Source organism: Myxine glutinosa, chromosome 12, assembly GCF_964187855.1.
Source record: "Myxine glutinosa chromosome 12, kmMyxGlut1.1, whole genome shotgun sequence".
NCBI lineage: Eukaryota > Metazoa > Chordata > Myxini > Myxiniformes > Myxinidae > Myxine > Myxine glutinosa.
In genome coordinates, this window is record NC_136272.1 from 9774751 (window position 1) to 9800209 (window position 25459).

The following is a 25459-nucleotide window of genomic DNA, read 5'->3' on the forward strand; positions in this document are numbered from 1 at the left end:
GTGGGTTCATCAAAAATGCAGTGGTCTGAGAGGGTCATTAACCAGTGCGGCAGCTACATTCAAATGTAAGGTGTGCACAGAGGGAGCTGCAGATGGAGGAAATGTTGAGTTGGATCTTGGAGATGGCATGAAGCTGGAAGGTGTGAAAACATTTTGCTACCTAGGAGACAAGCTGAATGGAGAAGGTGGATCAGACTCTGCAACGGTTGCTGGAGTGAGATGTGCATGGAAGAAGTTTCGGGAACTGAGTGGCGTGCTGATGAGGAGGAGAGTGTCGCTGAAGCTGAAGGGAAAGGTGTATGCTGCATGTGTGAGAAGTGTTATGATTTATGGGAGCGAGACATGGGTAATGAACGTAGAGCAGCAACGAAGGCTGGAAAGGGTGGAAATGCGAATGGTTCGGTGGATGTGTGGAGTATCGTTGAGAGGAAGACAAATGATGAATTGCGAAAGATGATGGGAATAGAGCCTGTGATTGATGCTGTGAAGAGGAACAGGTTGAGATGGTTTGGTCATGTGTTGAGGAAGGATGAAAGTGACTGGTTGGGAAGAGTGATGGAAATGAATGTGGAAGGAAGTAGAGGACGGGGAAGACCGAGAAAGACTTGGCTAAAGATGGTGGAAGAAGAAATGCGGGCAAGGGGGTTAACAAGGAGAGATGCAGAAAATAGGGCAAAATGGAGAAGATCGTCATGGGGACCGCAAGGCTAACCCCCGCTCTTGCAGGGATAATGGCCTTAAAATGCATGTTGTTGTTTGTTGTATTTTTGGAAAAAATAAGATCTACATATTTGCCACCCTTTGGTTATACAGTGTCCCTTAAATAAGTACCTATTTTTACCCCTCCCCTACCCCCCCCCCCCCCCCCAACTTCCTTCCCACCGAAGGTGGACGATAGTTATGTGTTCACCCCCATGTGTTTGTTTTTTCTGTCTGAGCAGGATGTCTCAAATAGTTATAAAAGTTATGGACAGATTCGAACAAAATTTGGTGGACAGTTTGGGAATGTGACAGCGACAAATTGATTCGATTTTGGTGAAGATGTGAATCCAGAATCATCTAAGGTCTGTGATTGCATGGTGTACAACTCTGTCCTTAATGTCCCACCTCCATCCCCCAAAAAGGTCACAGGACATCAGGTCCAGAGATAGTTGGAGCCAAACAAGGTGTCATATCTACGGTATAAAACACAATGTCAGTTTGTGTGTTTGTACAGATGTCTGGCCCCTTTCATCAGGGCAGGTTTTGAAGGCCAATCTATTAACATGAATGTGTGTTCACTACCGTCTATTTTTGAAGATATAACTCGAAAAACATTTTCCATAAATGAGTAATTATGTCTCTTCTATTGGAAGTGTAGACGGTGGCTTGCAAACTGATCCTCAGGGGCGGTGTACAGAAGTGGTTTTTTTTAAAATAAATAATAATAAATACAAGGTACAGGGAGGTGAAATTAGCTGCATGTGATGTGCAACACGTAAAGAGTAAAACGAGTGTTCATTTACATCCGTAGGATATCTAATAAATGAAGAGGATATAAGCACACCTGACACTAGGCCGAGGCTTCAGACTTTGGCACGCTCACGAGGCTGCACCGTCGAATAAACCATTCCAACCCATCATTTTTGACGGGCCTTTTACCAGCACATAATATAATGATGGTTATTCATGTACTTCTGACAAATTCTTTCTGAATACCACTACGAATGCCGCAACCTTCTATTATGACCAATATCAGTGCAATTGAGTGGAGTCAAAAATCTTGCCTGGAACCCACGAGACTTATTTGCGAGGAGAGCATTGATTGGGATAAGCAGGATCATTACAGCCAAGCCTGCAAGGACCGATGGACCCAGCTCGATCCAGAGAAAGATCAATGCAAGTATTATTTGCAGAGGTGATGACCAGATGAGCTGTATGTTGGCTGCCACATCCATGAAACGCTGTGCGTCTGTTGACATGAGATTCACAACTTCACCCATCGTGGAGGCCCGGTGCGCTGCACTGGACATCACCAATGCCTGCGAAAGACCAGAGAATCACAGGTATTGACCACGATCCCTGCACTATTTCGTCAGTCAGGATATCACGGAGAAACCCGATTTCCTTTTTATGTTTAACGTCTTGCTAATGAAGACAAATAAGTTAAATTAATGACTCCAGGTTTAAAAAAGAACCATCGATAATGTTGTGACCTTTAGACAAGTCAAAGGCCTTTTCTAACAAAGCTTTAAGACGACGTGAAAGTGCACAAGACATCGGACAGTCCTAATGCACAGGTAAAGATCATTTGGACCAATTTACCTGTATTATATAAATATAACAAGCCCCCATCCCACCACCCGACGTCCTTTCCCTTCTCACCAAGTGCAGCTTCTTCTTCTTCTTTCATATGCAGCACAAAGTAGCAGCGCACCATCCCTGGATGAGGGCATGCCGCTGTTGCAGTGCCCTATGTAGGTCATGGCAAGAATTTGTCATTTGTTCATGGTGCCGGCGATAGCTCGCCTACTCTTCGTGAAGGACACCGTGGGATCTTTACCATTTATCAACTAATTCCAGCAGACAGGAAGCCTGTTTAACATCCATCCGAGGGACGGCACACACATTGGTGAATCGCCCTGCCTGTGAAACACCTGTATGACCATTTATAGCTGGGTGGGGATTTGAACCCAGGTTAGACAGCTTGGAGGTGAGTGGTCTTAAAGTGCAGGTAGTGTAAATTATATTATCAACAACTAACAGGTCAACCCTCTCCCCATTATTGATAAAACAATAGAAACGATCACTGCAAACATGATGTCATTAATCTTCTCCCATTCACTTATCATAAACTAGCAGAAAGACCCGGCGTTGCCGGGCGGGGGAGGAGGAGGGGGAGGGGGAGGGGTAGGGGTAGGGTGGGTGAGGGGGGAAGAGGGGAGAGGGGGAGCGGAGGGGGGAGGGGAGTGTGGCTGAGGGGGGAAGGGAGGGAGAGGTGGAGGGGAGGGGAAGGGGGGGGGGGGGGGAAAGGGAGGGGAGGGGGGGAGGGGCAGGAGAGGAAGGGGGTTCATATATATGCTGGTGAGTGAATGTGTTGTTCATCACGTTTCTGAGTTAAGTGTGTTGCCGATCAGGAAGAAGAAGAAGCCGTACTACCAACTTCGTACTTTTTTTTTTTTTTTTTTTTTTTTTTTTTTTTGTTTGTTTGTTTGTTTGTTTGTTTGTTTGTTTGTTTGTTTGTTTGTTTGTTTGTTTGTTTGTTTGTTTGTTTGTTTGTATATACAAGATCGAGGCTCGTGAAAGAGCGAACATTAATCACACAGAAAGACAAACAGACATAAAACAAATAACATCGGGAGCGGTAGACAAGATGGGGAGAGAGGGGGAAGGACACAAACACAACATTTGAGAGCAGGGACCGAGAGACATGGAGACATCGAGAGAACTGTGAGAGGGAGAGGGCTTTGGGGGGAAGGCATGGGAAGGGGGGGGGGGGTGGGAGAGGTATAAAACGTATGGACACTGCCAAGACTTCCAGGAAAGAAGTTGGAATTTCAAACAAGGTGGATCTGGGGTGAATTAGTGGGGGTAGAAAAGATAAAGGTTTTGGATGGGGGAAGATAAGAGATGGTGGTGAACAGCTGTTTTGAAGACCTGGAGGGAGGAGTGTGATTGAAGTGAGTATGGGAGTTTGTTCCAGAGGCGGGAGAAAAGAGGAATGAAAGAGTGAAGGTGAGCAGAGAGCCGAGATTTCGGCAGTTTAACCATCAGAGGGTGGCTGGCAGATCTTGTGCGACCTGTAGGCATATTTGGGGGACAGAGCACAGAGAGAGCTGGGGGAGCAAGGCCGGAGAGGAGTCGGTAGAAGACAGAAAGACCACCTACCTGCCTGCGGTGAGTGAGTGAAAGGCCCTCAGAAATAGCTTCATCGCGGGAGATTCCAATGATTCTGAAAGCTTTGGATTCAACAGCGTGAAGCCGAGCCAGGTGTGAGGTAGGAGCACCAGCTCATAGGGGAGAACAGTATTCCATTGAGCTGCGGATGAAAGCCTTGTATGTGGTGAGGAGCTCAGGTGTGCCTAGGAAGGACTTCGCACGACGGAGGATGCCCAGTCGGCGACTGGCTTTGGAGGCCAGCTTGGAAATGTGGTTTTCCCAAGAAAGATCATGGCAGATGGTGAGACCCAAAAGCTTGAGCGACAGAACTTCTTGGAGAGGATTGTTGAGAAAGTAGATGGGAGGGTTGTCCAGTCGATCTTTTCGGAGAGACATAGTAAGAGTGTGAGATTTGTCAGGATTGAAAGACATGTTCCACATGTTTGACCAGTCTGTGATTTTGTCCAGGTCTTCAGAGAGTGAGGAGGCTGCAGACTGCCGATCTGAGGGAAGAGGAATGGAGCGGCAGAGAGTGGAGTCATCAGCAAAGAGATAGAGGATTTTCCAGAGTCGGAGAGATCATTGATAAAGACCAGAAAAAGCACAGGGCCCAGCACACTGCCTTGGGGAACTCCAGCCTGAACGGGAAGGGGAGATGAGAGAAATCCATTCAGGGCCACACGTTGACTACGACCAGAGAGGAAGTCCGCAAGCCATGCATGGAGATTTCCATGGATACCATAGGAGGAGAGTTTGGTGAGCAGAGCTGGGTGCCAGACCGTATCGAAGGCACGTGATATGTCAAGGGAGACAGCTCTGATTTCCTGTTTGGCATTGTTTGATGTTTGGCACTTCCGGAATTGTTTGATTTATTTGTATTCAAATGTCTGGTGATTGTTTTGTATTTATGCGAATGTGTACTTGTACATAACTTGTCCATAACTTGGATATAACTGTCATTAATTTTAAAAGGCTTCGGCACTATCGAGCGATTTTTTTTCTTCTATAGTCGAAGATAACTGATTTTTTTTTTTCAAAAGCGTAATGGTAAACCAATATCATACTTACCAAGTGCGAGCAGCAGCGTATTGTTCAGTGATTGTTTTAATTCCTTGGTCTTCCTCAAAGTAATGTTCTAGAACTAGCGCTTTTTCAAATTAATTTGAATTCCCTTTCCATCTCCTTGGGAAACCAAGCACAAGGAAAATGTACTTCGACCTAAACCAGTCTCATGTCACAGTATCTCCAAGGCAGGATTATACCGTATCTCAAAACTCACAATCGTCTCTCCTATCCACACATTCACAGAGCGCCAGTTTCTGGAGCTTCTTGGCATCACTGTTATAGTCGAGACCTGTCCTGGGAAGATCAAACTTGTAAAGATGTCCGTCCCAAAGGGGAAGATGGTGTCCCAGCAAACTCAGGTTATTCCTCTGGTGTATGAAATCACAATTTAGCCCCTGCATCCTACCTGTCACATCTTGAGAAAGCTTTGCTCCTCTTGCCTCCAGATATTGAAGACAGCTAGCTGTTCACCACCATCTCACATCATCACTCATCCAAAACCTTGATCTTTTCTACACCCACCCCACCCCCCCCCCCCCCCCCCCGAAAACTTTCCAATTTCCCCTTCCTGAGTATTTGCTTCTGTATCCATCTTGTCCACCACATGCATCCCCCACTACCCCTCATTCTTCCCCACATGACATCCCTTATTTGGCCAAGTCCCATCTATTTTGTCCCTCAACCGTGCTGTTGTTGTGTTTCATCCTTTCTTTCTGCTGTTCCTTTTGTTCTGTAGCGTCCTGGTCCATTTTTTGTTATACCTCCTCTACAAGCCTCGCCTTTGGATACATACAAAAAAAGACCGATAGTCTCAACAACGGCGCATCCGTGCTTGTTTGATACTTTAGATGAAAAGGATAATACGACTTGGGTGGGAAGATACCAGTTAACAAATAATGTGCGCATTAATTTTTTTTTGTCTTCAGGCATGGACATCAGGTTCGTGAATGACGGGTAAAAACACAGCGAATGGCAAACAATGAACCAATAAATTCCACATTCCTGTGCCACCTTCAGTTGAACGTCAGGCATTGACAGCACATTCGTGAATGACTTGCACAAAAAACGTCTGAATGTTGCTCTATCCAGTCAAGGCGAAACTGCAAATGGGGAATCCGCGAATGTCACGGATGGAAACCCTCACGTCATTTCCTCATTCTGCTTTAAACTCAATCTCTCTATATTTTCGCTCCAAACAGCATCATCAATCATTCCAATCACAAATTAATACAACTAGTGAGGTACCCATGCTACGCACGTGTGGGAGGCCAGAAGCAAACAGACAATGCAGAAACGGCGAATGCTAAAGCATGAAACCAATAAATTCCACATTCCTGTAGCACCTTCAGTCGCACATCAGACATGAACAGCAAGTTAGTGAAGGACTTCCACGAAAAACGTACCCGTTGGCAAACAAACGGGAACGTTTGTTCCATACCCAGTCAATGCCGAATCTGCATATGGCGATCCGCGAATTCACGTTCAGAAAGGAGAAACCGTCACGGCATTACGTCATTCACTTGAACTCGCGATCTCCATTTTCATTCCCAACAGCATAACCCCAATCACAAATGAAATAACATTAAGATAAAAAATTAACTTTTAACAAAATTCATGACATAAACAAATATTTAAATCCTGATGTGAAGTTCCGTACGGTTGGGTGAACACAATTACGGATTCAAAATCGTACTTGTAGTCACTCAATTCCAGTCATCAATTGATACTTCAACAAAACGATTAACAGGATTAACGTTTAACGATTTAACATTACGATAGAATGACGGTTTTATTGGGATATTATCAAACCTGTGCATTGCCGTCATCTGTCCACTTCCACATTCGCGGCAAGTTCATAATTCTCATCAAAATCTAAACAGTATTTGTAGAATTTCAATAAAAGCCACATCACTGTTCATGTCGGTAAATTCCATCGATTATTCCATCGTGTTTGGAAAAACTGGAAAATTGGAAAACTTGGAAAAAAATTTGAAAAACAATACAGCCTATTTTACTCCCAGGGGTCCCAGGAATACCCACCCAAAATATCGTTGCGATCGGTTTTTTTTTTGGTTTTTTTGTATACAAGATCGAGGCTCGTGAAAGAGCGAACATTAATCACACAGAAAGACAAACCGACACATAAAACATATAACATCGGGAGCGGTAGACAAGATGGGGAGAGAGGGGGAAGGACACAAACACAACATTTGAGAGCAGGGACCGAGAGACATGGAGACATCGAGAGATCTGAGAGAGGGCGAGGGCTTTGGGGGGGGGGGGCATGGGAAGGGGGCGGTGGGAGAGGTATAAAACATATGGACACTGCCAGGACTTCCAGGAAAGAAGTTGGAATTTCAAACAAGGTGGATCTGGGGTGAATTAGCGGGGGTAGAAAAGATCAAGGTTTTGGATGGGGGAAGATAAGAGATGGTGGTGAACAGCTGTTTTAAAGACCTGGAGGGAGGAGTGGGATTGAAGGGAGTGAGGGAGTTTGTTCCAGAGGCGGGAGAAAAGAGGAATGAAAGAGTGAAGGTGAGCAGAGAGCCGAGATTTCGGCAGTTTAACCATCAGAGGGTTGCTGGCAGATCTTGTGCGACCTGTAGGAATATTTGGGGGACAGAGCACAGAGAGAGCTGGGGGTGCAAGGCCGGAGAGGAGTCGGTAGAAGACAGAAAGACCACCTACCTGCCTGCGGTGAGTGAGTGAAAGGCCCTCAGAGATAGCTTCATCGCGGGAGATTCCAATAATTCTGAAAGCTTTGGTTTCAACAGCGTGAAGCCGAGCTAGGTGTGAGGCAGGAGCACCGGCCCATAGGGGAGAACAGTATTCCATTGAGCTGCGGATAAAAGCCTTGTATGTGGTGAGGAGCTCAGGTGTGCCGAGGAAGGACTTCGCACGACGGAGGATGCCCAGTCGGCGACTGGCTTTGGAGGCCAGCTTGGAAATGTGGTTTTCACAAGAAAGATCATGGCAGATGGTGAGACCCAAAATCTTGAGCGACAGAACTTCTTGGAGAGGATTGTTGAGAAAGTAGATGGGAGGGTTGTCCAGTCGATCTTTTCGGAGAGACATAGTAAGAGTGTGAGATTTGTCAGGATTGAAAGACATGTTCCACTTGTTTGACCAGTCTGTGATTTTGTCCAGGTCTTCAGAGAGTGAGGAGGCAGCAGACTGCCGATCTGAGGGAAGAGGAATGGAGCGGCAGAGAGTGGAGTCATCAGCAAAGAGATAGAGAGGATTTTCGAGAGAGTCAGAGAGATCATTGATGAAGACCAGAAAAAGCACGGGGCCCAGAACACTGCCTTGGGGAACTCCAGCCTGAATAGGAAGAGGAGATGAGAGAAACCCATTCAGGGCCACACGTTGACGACGACTAGAGAGGAAGTCCGCCAGCCATGCGTGGAGATTTCCATGGATACCAAAGGAGGAGAGTTTGGTGAGCAGAGCGGGGTGCCAGACCGTGTCGAAGGCACGTGATATGTCGAGGGAGACAGCTCTAATTTCCTGTTTGGCATTGAGGACCTCCATCCATTGTTGAGACAGCAGAAGCAGCATGTCCAGAGTAGAGTGACCTGGTCTGAAACCAAATTGATGATCAGAGATCAAGCCATTGGAGAAGAGGAAAGATTTCATATCCGAAGCAATGATGGATTCCATGACTTTGCTGATAATTGGGAGAAGGCTGATTGGTCTGTAGTTGCTAGGATCTGTTTTTGCACCTTTTTTGTGCAAAGCGGTGATGTTGGCTGATTTCCAAGCAGATGGCAGTTGACCTTGAGCAAAAGAGAGGGTGAAGAGAACAGAGAGAGGGTGAGATAGAGCAGCAGAGCAGGATTTTAGGACCCGTGGGCTGATGCCGTCGGGTCCAGTTGCAGAATCAGAGTCGAGGGTTGACAGAAACTTTTCCACCTTGTCAGGAGGAAAGGACACGGAGTCCAGGAGCAGCAGGGTACGACTGGGTATGGTGGGTACAGAGAGGGATGGGTTTGGGACACAAGATTTAGAGGCAAACACAGAGTTGAAGCATTCAGCTTTTTCACGTGCGGAGTCAGCTGTGTAGCCGTTTGAGGTAAGGGAGGGGATGGAGGGGGAACAAACACCAGAAACGGATTTGACCAGACGCCACCAGGATTTGGAAGAGGGAGACAGATAAGAGAGTTCGGTCTTGAGAACGGAGAGATATTGTTGCCTGGCTCTCCTGAGGGTGGACACACACTTGTTTCGGGCTTTGTGAAAGGAAATGAGATTTCCTTCCGTTGGATTTGCTTTCCAGGAGACGAAGGCAAGTTGTTTCTGGGCAACAGCCTCACCACAAGATTCCGTGTACCATGGACGGGAGGAAGGGTATGACAACTGAAGACGAGATGGGATAAATCTGTGCATGAGAGAGAGCAATTTACTTTGGAAGAATTCCCAGGATGAGTTGATGTCAGAGGTGGTAGAGATGGGAGAGCAGTCCAGATGATTGATTGAGCCATTTTTGCGGTACCTTCGAACGGACAGACGGACATTTGGTGAATTATAGTAAGATGGTATTAATATATCAACATATAATGTTAAATCGCAATTGTATAGATATTGTTACAGACACGACTTTGATGTTAAGGTGGGCCGAGCGGAATGGCCGTCGTGTCCGCACAAATTACCCGATTGTACTCGAACGTTGACGAAGCCGCGCCACGCTGGCTCAATAAGGAAAAAGAAGACACACGGCTGAATTATAATGACAGACACCAGGGATACGGTTCTCAAGACCTCCGGAGGAGATTATATTCGTGCGGAAGGTCAGATTACAGGGACGAGAGGTATATCACAGAAAGACAGGCACTTAGACACACTCTTATATTAACCCCGGACAGACGACAGACAAACGGGACAACGGCTGACTCACACGGGGGTTGATGGCAGGAAAGCGGGTATCGATGGCTCCAGGTCCTCCTGGGCTCGGGGCAGGATCAACACGGTTCGGTCCAGAGATGCGGGGAGGTCTCGTCGCAGCGCTCAGAGGTGACGTTCTTTCTCAGGCGGGGCTTTCTCAGGCCTCTCCAAACTCAGGCGCATCTGTTTCAGCGCTCGCAGGTCCGTCTTTCTCCAGCTGGGGGCGCATCTCACGTCACGTCCGGCGCGTGGCCGCGTATATCCGGCGGGGAGTGACACGCCCTCGGCTCGTTAGCTCCGCCTCGTGGAATCGGCACGTTGCTTCTCATTGGGTGCGTGCGGGGGGTTTACCAGGCTCCGCCCTTGACGAGGAGCTGACAAGGAGCCCCTTCGTGGTAACCCCGTGGAGCGCATGGTCTGGAGCGCATCGTCTGGAGCGCATTGTCGATGGCGGCGAACCGAGCCGGTGGGAGGACGCACACTCCCCCCCGCGCAGCGCCGTGCCCCTCTGTTGTTGTAGACGGGGAAGAAGATGGGAGGAGGTATGGGAAAGGTCCTAAACTCACTACTGATGCCATATAATCACATTCTGGTGCAACGAAGAGTCATAATTAATGGAAACGAGGCCTTAACTGACATAGATTAAGAATAACTAGCAAGATGTCCGAAAGTTGTCTACGTGTGGTGCGGTGGACCTGGGCACGACATTTAATGGGGGAATAAGGGGAAGGTCGGCTCTACTGATTGTTATTTACATGCAATGGGACTAGGGAATGGGGGATTGGGGAAAGTTGGGGAGTATTGGAGAAAATAGGGGAATATTTACAAGCGGATATGGAGGCCAAATTCCATATTCGCAACATTGCACCCTTCTCTACCCTCGGGGCGTCCCGACCCGATAAATTTTTACCTACTTTAGTGTGGCACGCAATGTAGTTCCCTCTACTATTAACTCTACCCTGAGTGCGACAGTTTTACAGATATTCACAAATGAGTAAATATGTCCCCCTGCGACGTTGCACCCTTCTCCTCACAGAAACACACCCACAGGATAACCGAATCCGGAAAGAATTCTCAAACTAAACATACAGCCGGTAGGGAGCATTATTTACAAGATTACGCTGATATCTACACTACGATCCAGGACCTGTTTTTGGAGGAACACATGCAGATGTTATGCATAGAGAGAGCGCGCTTGCCAGCATCGATACACCAACCCACGAGTGCTCTGTGGCCGACGGCCTTTAATAACGTGCAGAGCACCCTTTCCCAGCATCAAAAGCACCACCCCACCACCAATCGGTGCAGTCACCATTGTTCATTGGAATAAAAATAAAGTCGACAACCCCCAACCCTGCAGGTGTCTCTTGCTCTTCTTGTGGTGCACTTGGTGTTAACTAAAAGTGGTTCACCTGTATGGCATAGGTGCCACGTTGACCCATAGGTCCATCCCCGGGTGGTGCTTGGCCGCAAACGAACTGCGGTCCATTGTGGGTGGCCACAAACATTGCGGTCCATATGGTGTATCGATCCCGGCAGCAAACAGCGAAAGTGCAGGCCCACAACTGCGCAGCCAGCACCTCTCTCTCCTCTCTCTCTACCCCAAAGCCAGATCCTCGGAGGTGGGAGACAAAAGAAGCAGACAAGTGAGTAAGGTGGTAAGGGCGCAAAAGTGCACGCAATGTAAGGTGATGCACACTGGGGGCACATGGGAACCAGGTGAGACAGGTACGTTCCTATCGTACGCCCCCCCCCCCCCCCACCAGGTAACCTACATGGCCCCTCCCTTACCCCTTACTGTATCCACAAAACACAACACTACCCATAAACATCTACTTTACAAATCAACAAACATCCCTACTGTCTTCCCCGTTCCTCCCATAAACCAAATTCGTCTTCTCTCCCTCCTAACCAATCAAATTTGCCATTTTCAACTCTCATCAAAATTTGCCATCTCCAACTGAACATCAAAATTTGCCATTACCAATTCATCATCAGTCCCTCCTAGGGAGGGAGAGATGGAATCACCCCAATGTCTCATCCACGTCGTGATGCGTCTCACAAATCCTCACAACAATTCTTACTTCCTGCAACACAAAACAAAGAAAACACAGGTGTGGAGTCATCATCATCACCACAGGTAAGTGGCTGCGTATGGTGCGACAGGTTCATCAATCCTAACTATTTCCTAAGTGACTTTAACAACTTTACACTACCCGGGGTCTTTCTCCGGCCAAACCATTGGCCCTCTTACACTATGGGTTCTAAAAAACCAATTCCCATTGGCCAAACTGTGGTGCTCTTCAATTTGGGGTCTCACTCCCCCGATTCATCTCCCGGTGCCCTCGTACAATTTCTGGGCTGCGACGTGTACCTCTCCCAGTGGGTCTACCCACCTGCACACCTCCACCACTGCAGTTGCCTCCGAGCTTACCTGCTCCTTGCCCTAACCTAACTACCTGGGGAAGGCCCTCTGGCACTCTCCCCACTCGGTGCCCTCTCTGGCACTGGGCTACCCGGGTCCGTCCTCCGGATCCTCGGGCCCCATCCACAACTCTACCGGCTCCCAGAGCCCACCTGCGGCCTCACCTGGCCGACATCCTCACAGTGGTGGAGTGCCCAACCAACTACACACACTAACAGGCTACACGCCCCGCCATTTCCACAACACTAATGCACCCATCCACAATACCATTCTGCAACCGCACCACAAATGCCAATATCCAACCACAATTTACCTGTAGCCTCTACCTAACACTTACACTACCCGCCCCGGGTACTCGTGAAAGGGGTCCACTCTTCCCCCATCCACACCTTCGCACCATGCACACCACTCCGTACCACTTACTCCAACTCTCTCCACACACCTGTACTTGCACATCTGTGCTCTCACACCTGGTGCCACCTGCACCCTTCTCTCCCCAAGCGCATTCGCGCTGATCCACAACACTCACTACTCATACACTGCTCCACACACCTGTCCAGTTGCACACCTGTGCAATCACACCTGTTCAATTCTCACACACACGGCATCATCTCAGCTAACTACTCCCTTCTGAAACTTGCGCTTCCCAGTCGTCCCTTTAAACTATTGCGCTCCCACGTCATTATCATCCACACTAATCTACCTGCGTCCCCACTACAGGTATCAGTCACTAACTAACCTTAACGTTACCTAAGGTCATCTTCTCTAGATCCCTCCACACAATATCCTAACCCACCCGGGCTAGTTTTCACTGCCATACACCCCATAAGCTATTGCTCCTTTGCCCCCCCCCACCTGTGAGGGATGGTGGATTTGCCATCCCACCACATCGGGGGTCTCTCACTACCAAATTTGCACATCAAATTTCAACAAATCAAAAATTTGGCCAATCACTGCCCATCATCTGCCAATCACTACTGCCAATCCTTTGCCAATCATCAAATTTTGTTTTTCTCTAATTTTGGGTCCAAAACACTAACCTCATCACCCAGTCGACTCACTAATACCTCTCGGTGCGCCAATTCCTGTCCAAAGCCCGGCTTCGTAAAGCCAAGCAATGGATGCTGGTTGTTTTGTGCCAGCGGCTGGATGCGTCCGGCACTCGGTGCAGGGACGGGGTCTTACCCGGGCCGAGATCCCACGCACCACTTCGGCGTGGAGCCATCCACTGTCCCGATCTCGACCTGCCGGCACGTCTCCACAAAACGTGGTCGCCATGACGACCCTTCCTATCCAGCTGCCCGCTCCACCTAGTGGAGCCTGGACGCGGCCGTTCAAAGCGAGGCCCGGCACGCACCGAGGGCCCGCTTCGGCTAAAAGTCGACCTAACCTCTAACCTGTGTAACGTCGATGCTTCACCTGGACGCTTACACCCCGCAGCCCGTTCCTTGCTCACACATCCAGCTGTGCCCATGCTCCTCGTACCCTTCCTTACACACCCAGGTACACCCATTCCACTCACAGCCTTGGTCACACACCTGACCACCGAACACTTTGGCACACATTCGTTGGTAGCACACCTCACCAACACACCTCTTCGCGCCCCCTCCTCTGTCACCTCCTCTGTGACAATCACAGGTGTGCTCTCATTCGCACACCCAACCACGTGCCTCACTACCAATTCCAGCGTGCATTCCCACTCACGCTCTACCATTCCAGGTGTGCATCCTTCCATCCCAGGTGTACATCCTCGCTCACCTGTCGCAACTAACTCACGCTCCATGTCACTCTCACTACTTTCACCTCCATTCCTGACAGAGCACTCACCCTTACTCTTGACAGCGCACTCTTTCCTCATGCACCTGTCCGTCACACACCTTTCTCGCGCACACTCTCCCGTTACACCCTCTGTAACACTCACCACAGGTGGACACTCTTCCTTACTTCTGACAGCGCACTCTTTCCTCATGCACCTGTCGGTCACACACCTTTCTCGCGCACACTCTCCCGTTACACCCTCTGTAACACTCACCACAGGTGGACACTCTTCCTTACTTCTGACAGCGCACTCTTTCCTCATGCACCTGTCCGTCACACACCTTTCTCGCGCACACTCCTGCGCACACTCTCCCGTCACACCCTCTGTAACACTCACCACAGGTGTGCATTCTTCCTTGCCTTTGACAGCGCACTCTTTCCCCATGCACCTGTCCATCACACACCTTCCTCGCGCACACTCTCCCGTCACACCCTCTGTAACACTCACCACAGCCCGCTTCCATGTGCTCCCTCGCACACGCGCTACGACCGACTCACTCTCGCCAGCACCCTCACTACTCCTTGGCACGCACTTTTTTTTCACACACCCCAGAGTCGGACTTCCTCGCACACCTCCTTTTTCGCACACCAGACCTGTCGCACACTTCACCAGTGGCCTCTCACGAACACCCGGGTCCATCTCGACCCCCAAGCTTCTTAAATCCCCTGGCGCATCATACGCACGACCATATTGGTCACCACTTACACCGGGTCCTCTTCCTCTTCGCTTCTCCTCCATCACCTGCGAATCCCTCATCCGGTTAATGAGCACATCATCACGATTTGAACACAGGCTTTGGACCAATTCTTTTACTTCCTCCTTTATCTCCTTCTTATCCCCTCTCCGTCGCTTCTTAATTTCGCTCACCCCTTCTTCCACTTCTTCTAATTTGTGCTTCACCTCTTTTATTCCCCGGTACGTCTCCTCAAGCTCGTCCTCCAAGGCTACCTTGACCGTTTCCATGTGCGTCCTCACCTGCCGGTCCTTCGTCTCCATTACCTCTATCACCTCGTCCAACCTCGTTGTCAGTCCCTCACGTACCATCTGACATTCCCTCTTTGTCGCTATCAAGTCGTTTTTTATGTCGTTTTGTGTCGCTTTCAACCCTCCTAATACCGCAGTGTTCCTTCGAACCTGCTCCGTTAGTCCTTTTTGTCCCTCCGTCAGCTGTTCCACCTCCTGCGTCAGGACCTCTATGCCCCCCTGTAACTTTACAGTCCCCTTTCTCACCTCCTTCTCCATGTGCTCCTTACAGTGCCTCACCTCCTCGCGCACTCCTCCGACCTCCTCACTCACTCCTCCTCTGATCTGCTCTCCCATCACTTGCATCTCCTGCCCAGATGCCACCCTCATCTGCTCCATTTCCTCCCTGTGAGCATCCAGTTTGGTTTCTACCCCCATTCTGACCCCCTCTATCTGCTGCCCCATTTGGTTAACTTCCCTTTCCGCTTGGTCCCTCATGTCCCTCAATTTGCCTTCCATGGTGTTTTCTAACCCCTCTAACCCATTTTTCACTCCCTCTATCTGATTCTCCTGGGCAGCCATTCTATTTTCTACCCCCTCTAACCCCTTTTGCATCCCTTCCATTTGATTCTCTTGAGCGGCCATTCTGTTTTCTACCCCCGTTAACCCCTCCTGTATTTCCCCTAATCTATCGTCTAATTTCCCAAATTTCATGTCTAATCCCTTAAAATTATTGTCTAATCCCTTAAAATTATTGTCTAATCCCTTAAAATTATTGTCTAATCCCTTAAAATTATTGTCTAATCCCTCACTGGTACCCCTCGCTTCGTCCCTCATTACCCACAATTGCTCACCCTGAGCATCCATCCGGTTCCCCATTACCCCCAATTGCTCACTCTGAGCATCCATCCGGTTTCCCAACCGCTCACCCAATCGCTTTCTATCAGCCCTCATTTGCTCACAATTCTGGGCCATAAGGGCCTTCATTTGTATCCAAAACGAGTTCAAATCCATCGGGGGCGCTGCCACGGTTGCCGGCGCGGTGACCAGCGAGGCGCCATTTTGCGTGCTTGCTACCCTCGCTGTTTCGCTCTCCTCACGTGTCTCAATTTGGTCCTGGACCGACCCTGCTTCACTCTCCCCTACCGGACCCCAGCCGTCTTGATCCGCCATAGCGCGACTTGCAAAATTCGAGTTTCGTAAAACAAATCCAAATTTTTTTTTTTTTTTTTGTCGTTATAATTTCGGCGAGCGCAGTAACCGCGGGACCGCGCTCCGGATCGATTTGGTCGAGCGCCGTACGCGCTCCGGCTCGATTTTCCCTCCCAAAATTTGGGCCTAACTAATTTAGTCCCGGGTCCGAATCTCACTCCTCGACACCAATTGTTACCGTACTAACACAATTGGTGTCCAAAATTTGGGCTAAATAAATTTAGTCCCAGGTTCGAATCCAACTCCTGACAACCAATTGTTACAGACACGACTTTGATGTTAAGGTGGGCCGAGCGGAATGGCCGTCGTGTCCGCACAAATTACCCGATTGTACTCGAACGTTGACGAAGCCGCGCCACGCTGGCTCAATAAGGAAAAAGAAGACACACGGCTGAATTATAATGACAGACACCAGGGATACGGTTCTCAAGACCTCCGGAGGAGATTATATTCGTGCGGAAGGTCAGATTACAGGGACGAGAGGTATATCACAGAAAGACAGGCACTTAGACACACTCTTATATTAACCCCGGACAGACGACAGACAAACGGGACAACGGCTGACTCACACGGGGGTTGATGGCAGGAAAGCGGGTATCGATGGCTCCAGGTCCTCCTGGGCTCGGGGCAGGATCAACACGGTTCGGTCCAGAGATGCGGGGAGGTCTCGTCGCAGCGCTCAGAGGTGGCGTTCTTTCTCAGGCGGGGCTTTCTCAGGCCTCTCCAAACTCAGGCGCATCTGTTTCAGCGCTCGCAGGTCCGTCTTTCTCCAGCTGGGGGCGCATCTCACGTCACGTCCGGCGCGTGGCCGCGTATATCCGGCGGGGAGTGACACGCCCTCGGCTCGTTAGCTCCGCCTCGTGGAATCGGCACGTTGCTTCTCATTGGGTGCGTGCGGGGGGTTTACCAGGCTCCGCCCTTGACGAGGAGCTGACAAGGAGCCCCTTCGTGGTAACCCCGTGGAGCGCATGGTCTGGAGCGCATCGTCTGGAGCGCATTGTCGATGGCGGCGAACCGAGCCGGTGGGAGGACGCACACTCCCCCCCCCGCGCAGCGCCGTGCCCCTCTGTTGTTGTAGACGGGGAAGAAGATGGGAGGAGGTATGGGAAAGGTCCTAAACTCACTACTGATGCCATATAATCACATTCTGGTGCAACGAAGAGTCATAATTAATGGAAACGAGGCCTTAACTGACATAGATTAAGAATAACTAGCAAGATGTCCGAAAGTTGTCTACGTGTGGTGCGGTGGACCTGGGCACGACATTTAATGGGGGAATAAGGGGAAGGTCGGCTCTACTGATTGTTATTTACATGCAATGGGACTAGGGAATGGGGGATTGGGGAAAGTTGGGGAGTATTGGAGAAAATAGGGGAATATTTACAAGCGGATATGGAGGCCAAATTCCATATTCGCAACAATATATTATCAAACCATCGTACCGTTGTCATCTGTTCACTTCCGGATTTGTGAGCAAGATCCGTGCCGATCACATTTCAAAATCATAATTGTATTGAGGAATTTCTGAAACCTCCTACCTACCTTTCGACATCTGCTGTGACCCCAAAACGTGCCACAGGTCATTATATTTCCTTTTAATAAAATATGCAACTGTAATGGTTACTTAACACTGTCCCCCTGTCATGTGACCAAATCCTCAGCTCTGATTGGTGTACATCTGTGGGGGACATACGGACAGAAACGCGGTTCTACATGGCATTGCCCTATGGGCTACGCCGTAAAAAACTGCAGTTACATTTGTGCTAACTTCTCAAAGTGGTAATAAGCACATCATCCTGTCACAAATCAGCTTCAAGTTTCTATCAAGGAAACGCCAAGAAAGCCATGCATCCTAAATGATGCCAAATGAGCCATTCCATCTCCAGAGGCTGTTTGTACCTTTTTGTAGACCGCTCCGATGATGGTCGTGCGGATATTCATGCCCAGGCCAAAACTGTGATGAAAATACTGCTGCAGTAACAGGGTCTGCAGGATGGCTGATGCCATCATAAGCACTGCATAAAAGTACCCTCGCCATTCTGGAATACTTAGGTCTGTGGTAAACGATATCATCAACCTGTGGACAAGAACCCAAATGTATTACCATCAAGAACAGGCAGCAACAGAAAATAAAACACCTGAGCGTTCTACAGGCCCTGCCTTAAGACCTTCAAGTACATGAATCAAATTGAGTACCAGCTATTCTGGTCCATTGAGCATGTGTCTTGTCACTCACTTGAGGATCTGTGGGCTTGCGAAAGACAGGAGGTCGTAGATGACTTTGTAGCTAGCCACATGAAGTAATGCTGCATAATACGTATTAATCATTGCCTTAAACAGGCTGGGCTTCTTTTCTGGCCTCTGTATGATCACCACGGGACCCTGACATGTTATGGGACATCACATAAAGATGAATACAAGGTTAACAAACTATTTTTTTTTTAAGTATAAAGAGACTGAAATGAATGATATGAGATTTAAATCAATATATAAAGTATTGTATAATGTAATTAATTAAAGTATAAAGGAGTTGCATTGTCATCTCCAGGAGCTTAAAAAAACAACCCGCAAGTTGACCATGCCCACACAGGATTCTAAACGAGGTAGGGATAAAGGCAGCAAAAATGCAAATGGCATCTTCTGTCATCAAGTCTGCAAGCTGGGAGCAACAAATCACAATTATTGCCACATCTGATGCAATTTTAATGTTCTAATAGCGGTGAGGTGTTCCATTAGAAACCGTTCGATATATGTAGCTTTTTGTATAGATGCCTAGATTCTTTACCATTGAGAAATGGGCCAAAACGATATGTAGCATGATACTTCAAAAAGTTGTGGATGGATTCAGATGAAACGTGGTGGGCGAGTTGGGTTAGTGACGAGAACAAGCCGATTAGATTTCGGTTAAAGTCCGGATGCAGATCCGGCCTATCAGTGGGATAGAAAAGGTAAACTGTTCTGTCTTGCAGAGGTACGCGCTGTACCGAATGCCGTTCTCATTTTGGTATATTTTTAGCTCACCTGGAAAGTAGTTCCTGGGGGCTTATGTCCGTCCGGAAGTCTGTAAACACTTGCAACTTCTCCAAAACCGCTGATGGGATTGTGACCAAACTTGGCGAAAGTGATATTTCGTATGTTGGAACTCAGGTTTGTTCACGACATTACAAAAATTTATAAAAATACATATATTGTGGACTAAGGGGGTCTAACAGGGTCAAATTGGGTCCATGTTTGACCCCCCAAAAAGTAGGTATTTGCTCTCTTCTCTGAAACTACACACACAATTTCAATGAAACTTGACCGCAACCTTCACCCGTGATGTACCAAAGTTTGTTCACGGCATTAAAAAAAAAAATCCGAAGGGGGTCTGCAGGTGGTTTGAGTGACTATTGCTCCTTTTCCAGGTGAGCTTAAGGACCCATTGTTATATTTTTATTTCTAGAACGCTTACCACATCGAGGATTTGGCTGCTGTTGCTGGCTTTACGAACGACATTTCTTCCGCCACTGTTTCTGCGGCTCAGTACTTTCTCAGCTTTCCAGTTCCATTCAAAAGCTCGGCTGACTGCATCGGCTTTATCTTTGGCCTTTAGTTCCCAGAGGTCCTCCATCTCCAGGGGCTTTTTGTAACCCAGGTAGACCATCCTAAATGTCAAAGGGTAGGATGCTTTCAACGGATCATGAATCCCATAAATATACGCGCATTTGTTCAAATTGCTTTCGCGTGACGTTACAATAACTACGAAGTTGAGAAAATAATTTGATTCAACACACTCACTGGCCTGTATCATCAAACTCAGCTCTTCTGGACTTGATGGGTTGGGCTAAACTTCACCATTACCTATTTTTACTCACCTGTCAAACCAGCAAAACAAAAGTTTGTTCAAGAATGAAGCATCTTCTTCAGGGCTTTTCTTCTGCAGGGGAAAAGAGAACAGGTGAATGAGTGAAATTGTACCACCAGAAATTGCAGAGCATGATGTTTTCCATGGAGGTAAGATAAATACAAGCACATCTTTTTGTATCTTAGAGATTGAGGCTTGTGGAACAGCTGAGTTACAGAGGGGTGATGTTGACACTATGATGGAGCACAAGCACTTGACATACAAGAGGACAAAGAGATGTGGAAGGAACAAACATACAGGTAACATAATAATGGGTGTACAGATAGGACAAGGTAACCAAGTAGGCTGAGTACACAGGAAATGGGAAAGTAGATTGGAAAAGATGACAAACAAGGTATGTGTGGAGAAGTGCGGGAGGAGAGGAGAGTCCACGGTGACAAAGAGGATTACATAAGAAATGGTGATGGATCGCCATTTTAAAGGAAAGGAGAAAAGAACACGATTGGAAGGACTAGATGAGGCAATGTAATGTTGGAGATAAGGGGTTGATAAAAGAGTGGAGGTGAGCAGTTAGTCTGGGTAATTTAATAATACAAGATCGAGGATCAAGGATGGGTGAGATGATAGACGGTAAAAATGCAACAAATGGACAGAGTGGCAGTGGGACAGAGTGGCACTTATCTTGTCTACCTGTTAGTATAGGCGATTGAGGGGGATAATAACGAGGATAGATCTTTATACTCTATAATTTTCATCATCCTACCATGTCTACAAGTATGTAGGGCCACAAACAAACTGATCATCCTTCCTACTCTGTTACCTAGAAAATTCAAACATCATTCTTGTAAACATACCAAAGCTCACCTTTGAAACAACCTTTTTTCAATTGTATTTATTGTTGGAGCAAACAAAGAACAAGAAACCAGTTTTGTGCAATTCAAATAAATCAAATTTTATTCATCCATAACATACTCCTTGAAAAAGCTGTTGACCTTTTTTAAAATACAAAATGAGGACTCACGTGGAGACCATGAGGTAGCTGTTGGGACTCTTTGCGTGGTACGTCAGCAAAAGCTGAAATAATAAAGCTGATAAACTGGAGCCCGTAGGATATGAAGAAGAGAGAAAACATCCCAGTTTCATACACCGCTGTCTGTACACATCAAACGGAAGGGTCACGATCTGGATAAGCAATCAAAACAAGATATGATGGAAGTCACAAGGATCACCAATTGTAATATCAATAAATACCTCATTTAACGCTTTGCGAATAAGAGTTTGAAATGGAAAAATCCCCGTGAGAACCGACAACAGCCAGAAGATGAAGAGAACTCCCGAGGTCTTCATCTCAGCTAGGCATCCAAGTTTGTTTATCACCAACACCAGCAGCTGTCAGACAGAAGCCATTACTGTACAGCAAGAAGAAGGCCCAGTCATTGTGAAAGACGATCCCCATTGCTTGTCGACAGCTTGATTAATGTCTCCTCGGATGGTGTGCTCCCAACTAATGGGAACTAACACTGGATGGCAATTTCAGTCAAACATCAAAGTTAAAACTAGGCAAGTCAGAGGTGAGCATGCCATGAAAATGAATAACTCGTCATGCTGGTGAAGGCTAGGGTCAATCTACCTGGGCAGACAGATAGAACAATGGATGACATCAACAGGATATTAATCGAGGTATACCCAACGACCGTGGGAAGCAAGGAGAAGCTGACGTTTCGAGCATTAACCCTTCATCGGAGCAAAAGAGGTTTGTTTCCACCACAACGTTAGTCTGTTGTCCTTTTTTGCTCCGACGAAGGCCTAATGCTTGAAACATCAGCTTCTTGCTTCCCACGGCGGTTCGCATACTTCAATCGACATCCTCTTGATTTCATCCAGTGAGCATGCTTCCAATGGAGTTGTCCTGGCACCGTTAAAGTTGTGGTGAAAATGGTGACTTTCTTACCCAGGAGATGATGTCCAACAGCGGGTTCAAGTACAGTATAGGTGGAATGTTCCTGTTGTCTTCAACTTGTTGAATTATTGTGATAACAAGCTGAGCTACCGTTGAAGCCAGGAGCAGACATACCAATATCTGTGAGAAAGGAGAGGTTATTAGAATCATAAAATTCCTCAGTTTCCAGAATCTTCTTCTTTTTTCAATGGTGATGAAATACCAAATGAAAACAGGTGAATTGTAGAAAGCTTGGAAAGGTGATTCTTACAATAACTAGAGTTCACAGAACACTTTTCCCTCACAATCTTGGGGGAAAAAAAGGACATGGGCAGGGTCTGTGAGCGGCAAATGTCATTGGTCGAGATGATGTAAACTGCCATTGAAGCACGCGGTGCTACGTGCGTGACTTGCTACCAAGGAGGAAGCGGACAACGCGGTAAGTTAATAGTTCTTTATTCCAAAGAGGTCACTGTAGCACTGGCGCGCTCCGGGCTGCGCGCCCGGTGTATATCCTGAGGCCACGCCTACCCCTCGGGCGTGGCCGTCGCCCACTTGGTGCGCGGAATGATGTCACCACGCCAGTGGGCTTTCGTGTACGCCACACCATAATATTTTGGCCAAGTACAGTCGGACTCCGCTATTCACGGGGGATACGTTCCTGGAAAATGCCACAAACCGCGAATGGGGGGCATTGTTTCAATGGGAAAAGGGGGGGATTGGTTCCTGAATTGTGAAAATCCATGAATATCAAGGAACAAACCACGAATGGCGAGACAAAAATCCGCAATGGCGAGGCAAATCATGTGAATGGCGACGATAATCAGCGAATGTCGATGAAAGTCCTGGAAATGGCGAGGCAAAACCCACGAATGTCGGCAATAATCCACGAATGTCGATGAAAATCCACGAATGCATGCCATGCCATTGTTTCAATGCGGAAAGGGAGACAGTTAATTGCATTAACAGGTACTGTGGAGTGTTTTCATTCTGTACGGTAACTTGTGGGGATGACGTGTTATGCAGCTGGCGGAACATCCCACGAAACATTGTTTACCTGTGAATGGCGATGGAATATCACGTGAAGCTGTTCAGAGTGCTAATGATGGGATATCCCGTGAAACATTGTTTACCTGTGAACGGCAGTGGGATATCACGTGAAGCTGTTCACAGTGTGAATGGCAGAATATCCCGCAAAAGCCATGAAAATGTGAAGCACAGCGCCGCGAATGGAGGTTTTTTTTTGCGTACGTCCAGCTGCTTTGCACATGGCTGGTAAAAGATGGGTTTTATAAATGTGTAAAGCTAGCAACTCGTGGAAAAAAATTTTTTGCGCCGGAGAAAAAACAAACAAATTCGTGGGACACGGCTGCGAATAGAAAAAAAACAAACTGCGAATTCGCCAGACACTTTTCAGTGAATAGAGAAACAGGTCGCATTTTATCAACCGTGAATACGCAGAACCCGCAAATAGCGGGATCCGACTATACTGCGAAAGGAAGGTGTTTGAGAGTGCTAATAAAGTGATTTGTGTTCTGTGGTGTTCACGTATATAATTCAATTTCAACAAAATAAGTATTTTAAAGGACGTATAAAAAAAATAAAAAAAATAAAGAACTTTCGGAAGTTAAAACCGCTGTCGATGCAGCATCTATTACACCACCTTATTTAACACGGAACATTAGTTCTTCATGCCTGTTTGTGTCCTTAATGACATCCTTAAAACAGTAGGTTTCTCGTTTGGAATGATTTACAATTTGGTTTGACTGCCAGAGTAAATTTTTTTTATCATTCCTCTATGTGCATGCGTACTGGTGTGTACCCCGGTTTAGAATAGGTACACCGTATCCCTGCGTATCGTAAGAGACGACGAAAAGGGTTGGCGTCAGGAAGGGCATCCGGCCAGAAAAAACATTGCCTCAAAAATGAGAACCATGACAATTACAACTACATATGGGCAGGGTACAGCCCGAAGTACCCCGTGGGGGACCCCACTCCCTCTCGTCAAAACTCAAGGTGGGGAACCCGATCGAAGCAAGGGCGGAAATCATTCCATTTATGACGACGAAACGTCTGATGCCCGACGTGGAGATCGGTTTCTGAGGTTTGGGACATGGAATGTAGGGACAATGACAGGGAGATCAGGAGTAGTGGTGGAAGTATGTCAGAAGAAGAGTGGACATATGTTGTGTGCAAGAGAGGAGATGGAAAAAAAGTGGTGTGAGAATGGTGAAGGGTAGGCAGGGACAGAAATACAAGTTTGTGTGGCAAGGGTGCCCGGAGGGTGTGCATGGCATTGGTGTCCTGTTTTCTGAGGAGTTTGTAGACAGTGTGGTGAGTGTGACGAGAGTGAGTGATAGGTTGATGATGGTGAAAATGATGATTGGAAAGCTCGTGGTGAACGTCATCTCGGGATATGCTCTGCAGGTTGGTCAGAGCGATGAAGAGAAGGACAAGTTCTGGTGTGCAATAGAGAAGCTGATGGAAAATGTGAAAGATGAGGAAGTTGTTGTGGTAGGAGGAGACCTAAATGGACATGTGGGAAGGAGTATGGACGGGTTTGAGGGAGTTCATGGGGGTTACGGATATGGTGTGAGAAATGGAGAAGGTGAAAGGATTTTGGAGTTTGCTGATGGAACTGATTTGTTGATTTGTAATACGCAGTTCCAGAAAGACGATAATAAGCTTGTTACATACACGTCAGGTGGGTCGACGACAACCGTTGACTACATGAGAGGGGGCACCTCCAGGACACAAAGGTGATCCCGGGGGAGGAGGCTGTTTCACAGCACCACTTGGTTGTCTGCGACATAAGGGTGAAAGGTGCGAGGAGAGCTCGGCGGGTGAAGTACGAACCGAGAATGAAGGTGTGGAGGTTGAATGAGGTGACTAAGGGAGGCATCAAAAGAGAGGCTGAGTATGGTGGAGGATGATGTGGTTGAGCTTGAAAGTGGTTGGATGTCAATGAAAGATAGTCTGTTGGGAGCCGTTGGTGAGGTATGTGGATGGACAAAAGGACCACCGAGGCACTCGGAAACATGGCGGTGGGATGATGAAGTTGGAAAGAGGATTGACGAGAAGAGGAAGAAGTTCAAGGAGTGGCAGAAGGCGGAGGGTACGGGGGCAGAAAAAGCAGAGCATGAAAGTTACAAGGCAGCCAAGAAGGCTGCAAAGAAAGAGGTAGGAAAGGCGCAGGAGGCATGTAGGAAAATGTTTGGAGAACGCTTGGATTCGGAAGAGGGTCAGAGAGCAGCATTGAGGATTGCAAAGCAGATAGCGAAAGAGGTGTGATGTGATGGGGGTGAGTTGCTTGAAGGATGAAGTGGGACAAATCGTTGTGGACCCAGATGGAATTAAAGGAAGATGGAAGAGATATAAGGAAATGCTGTTGAATGCAGAGAATAAATGGGATGGCAACATAGAGAGTAACTGAGTTTTAGGACTGGCAGAGAA

General features: G+C 47.6%; 1 protein-coding gene across 1 annotated transcript in view; it reads right to left on the bottom strand.

Moving 5' to 3' along the window:
- LOC137438236 (ATP-binding cassette sub-family C member 2) overlaps positions 1-25459 on the bottom strand; it is a 114927-nt gene that overhangs the window by 70120 nt on the left and 19348 nt on the right. Inside the window, exons 4-11 of the mRNA XM_068133322.2 lie at positions 22019-22147; positions 21319-21456; positions 21089-21220; positions 20078-20139; positions 19675-19867; positions 18460-18605; positions 18123-18300; positions 1767-2021 (exon numbers count right to left, since the gene is read on the bottom strand). Of these exons, the coding sequence (XP_067989423.2) occupies positions 1767-2021; positions 18123-18300; positions 18460-18605; positions 19675-19867; positions 20078-20139; positions 21089-21220; positions 21319-21456; positions 22019-22147 (1233 nt within the window). The remainder of the gene's footprint in view (positions 1-1766; positions 2022-18122; positions 18301-18459; positions 18606-19674; positions 19868-20077; positions 20140-21088; positions 21221-21318; positions 21457-22018; positions 22148-25459) is intronic.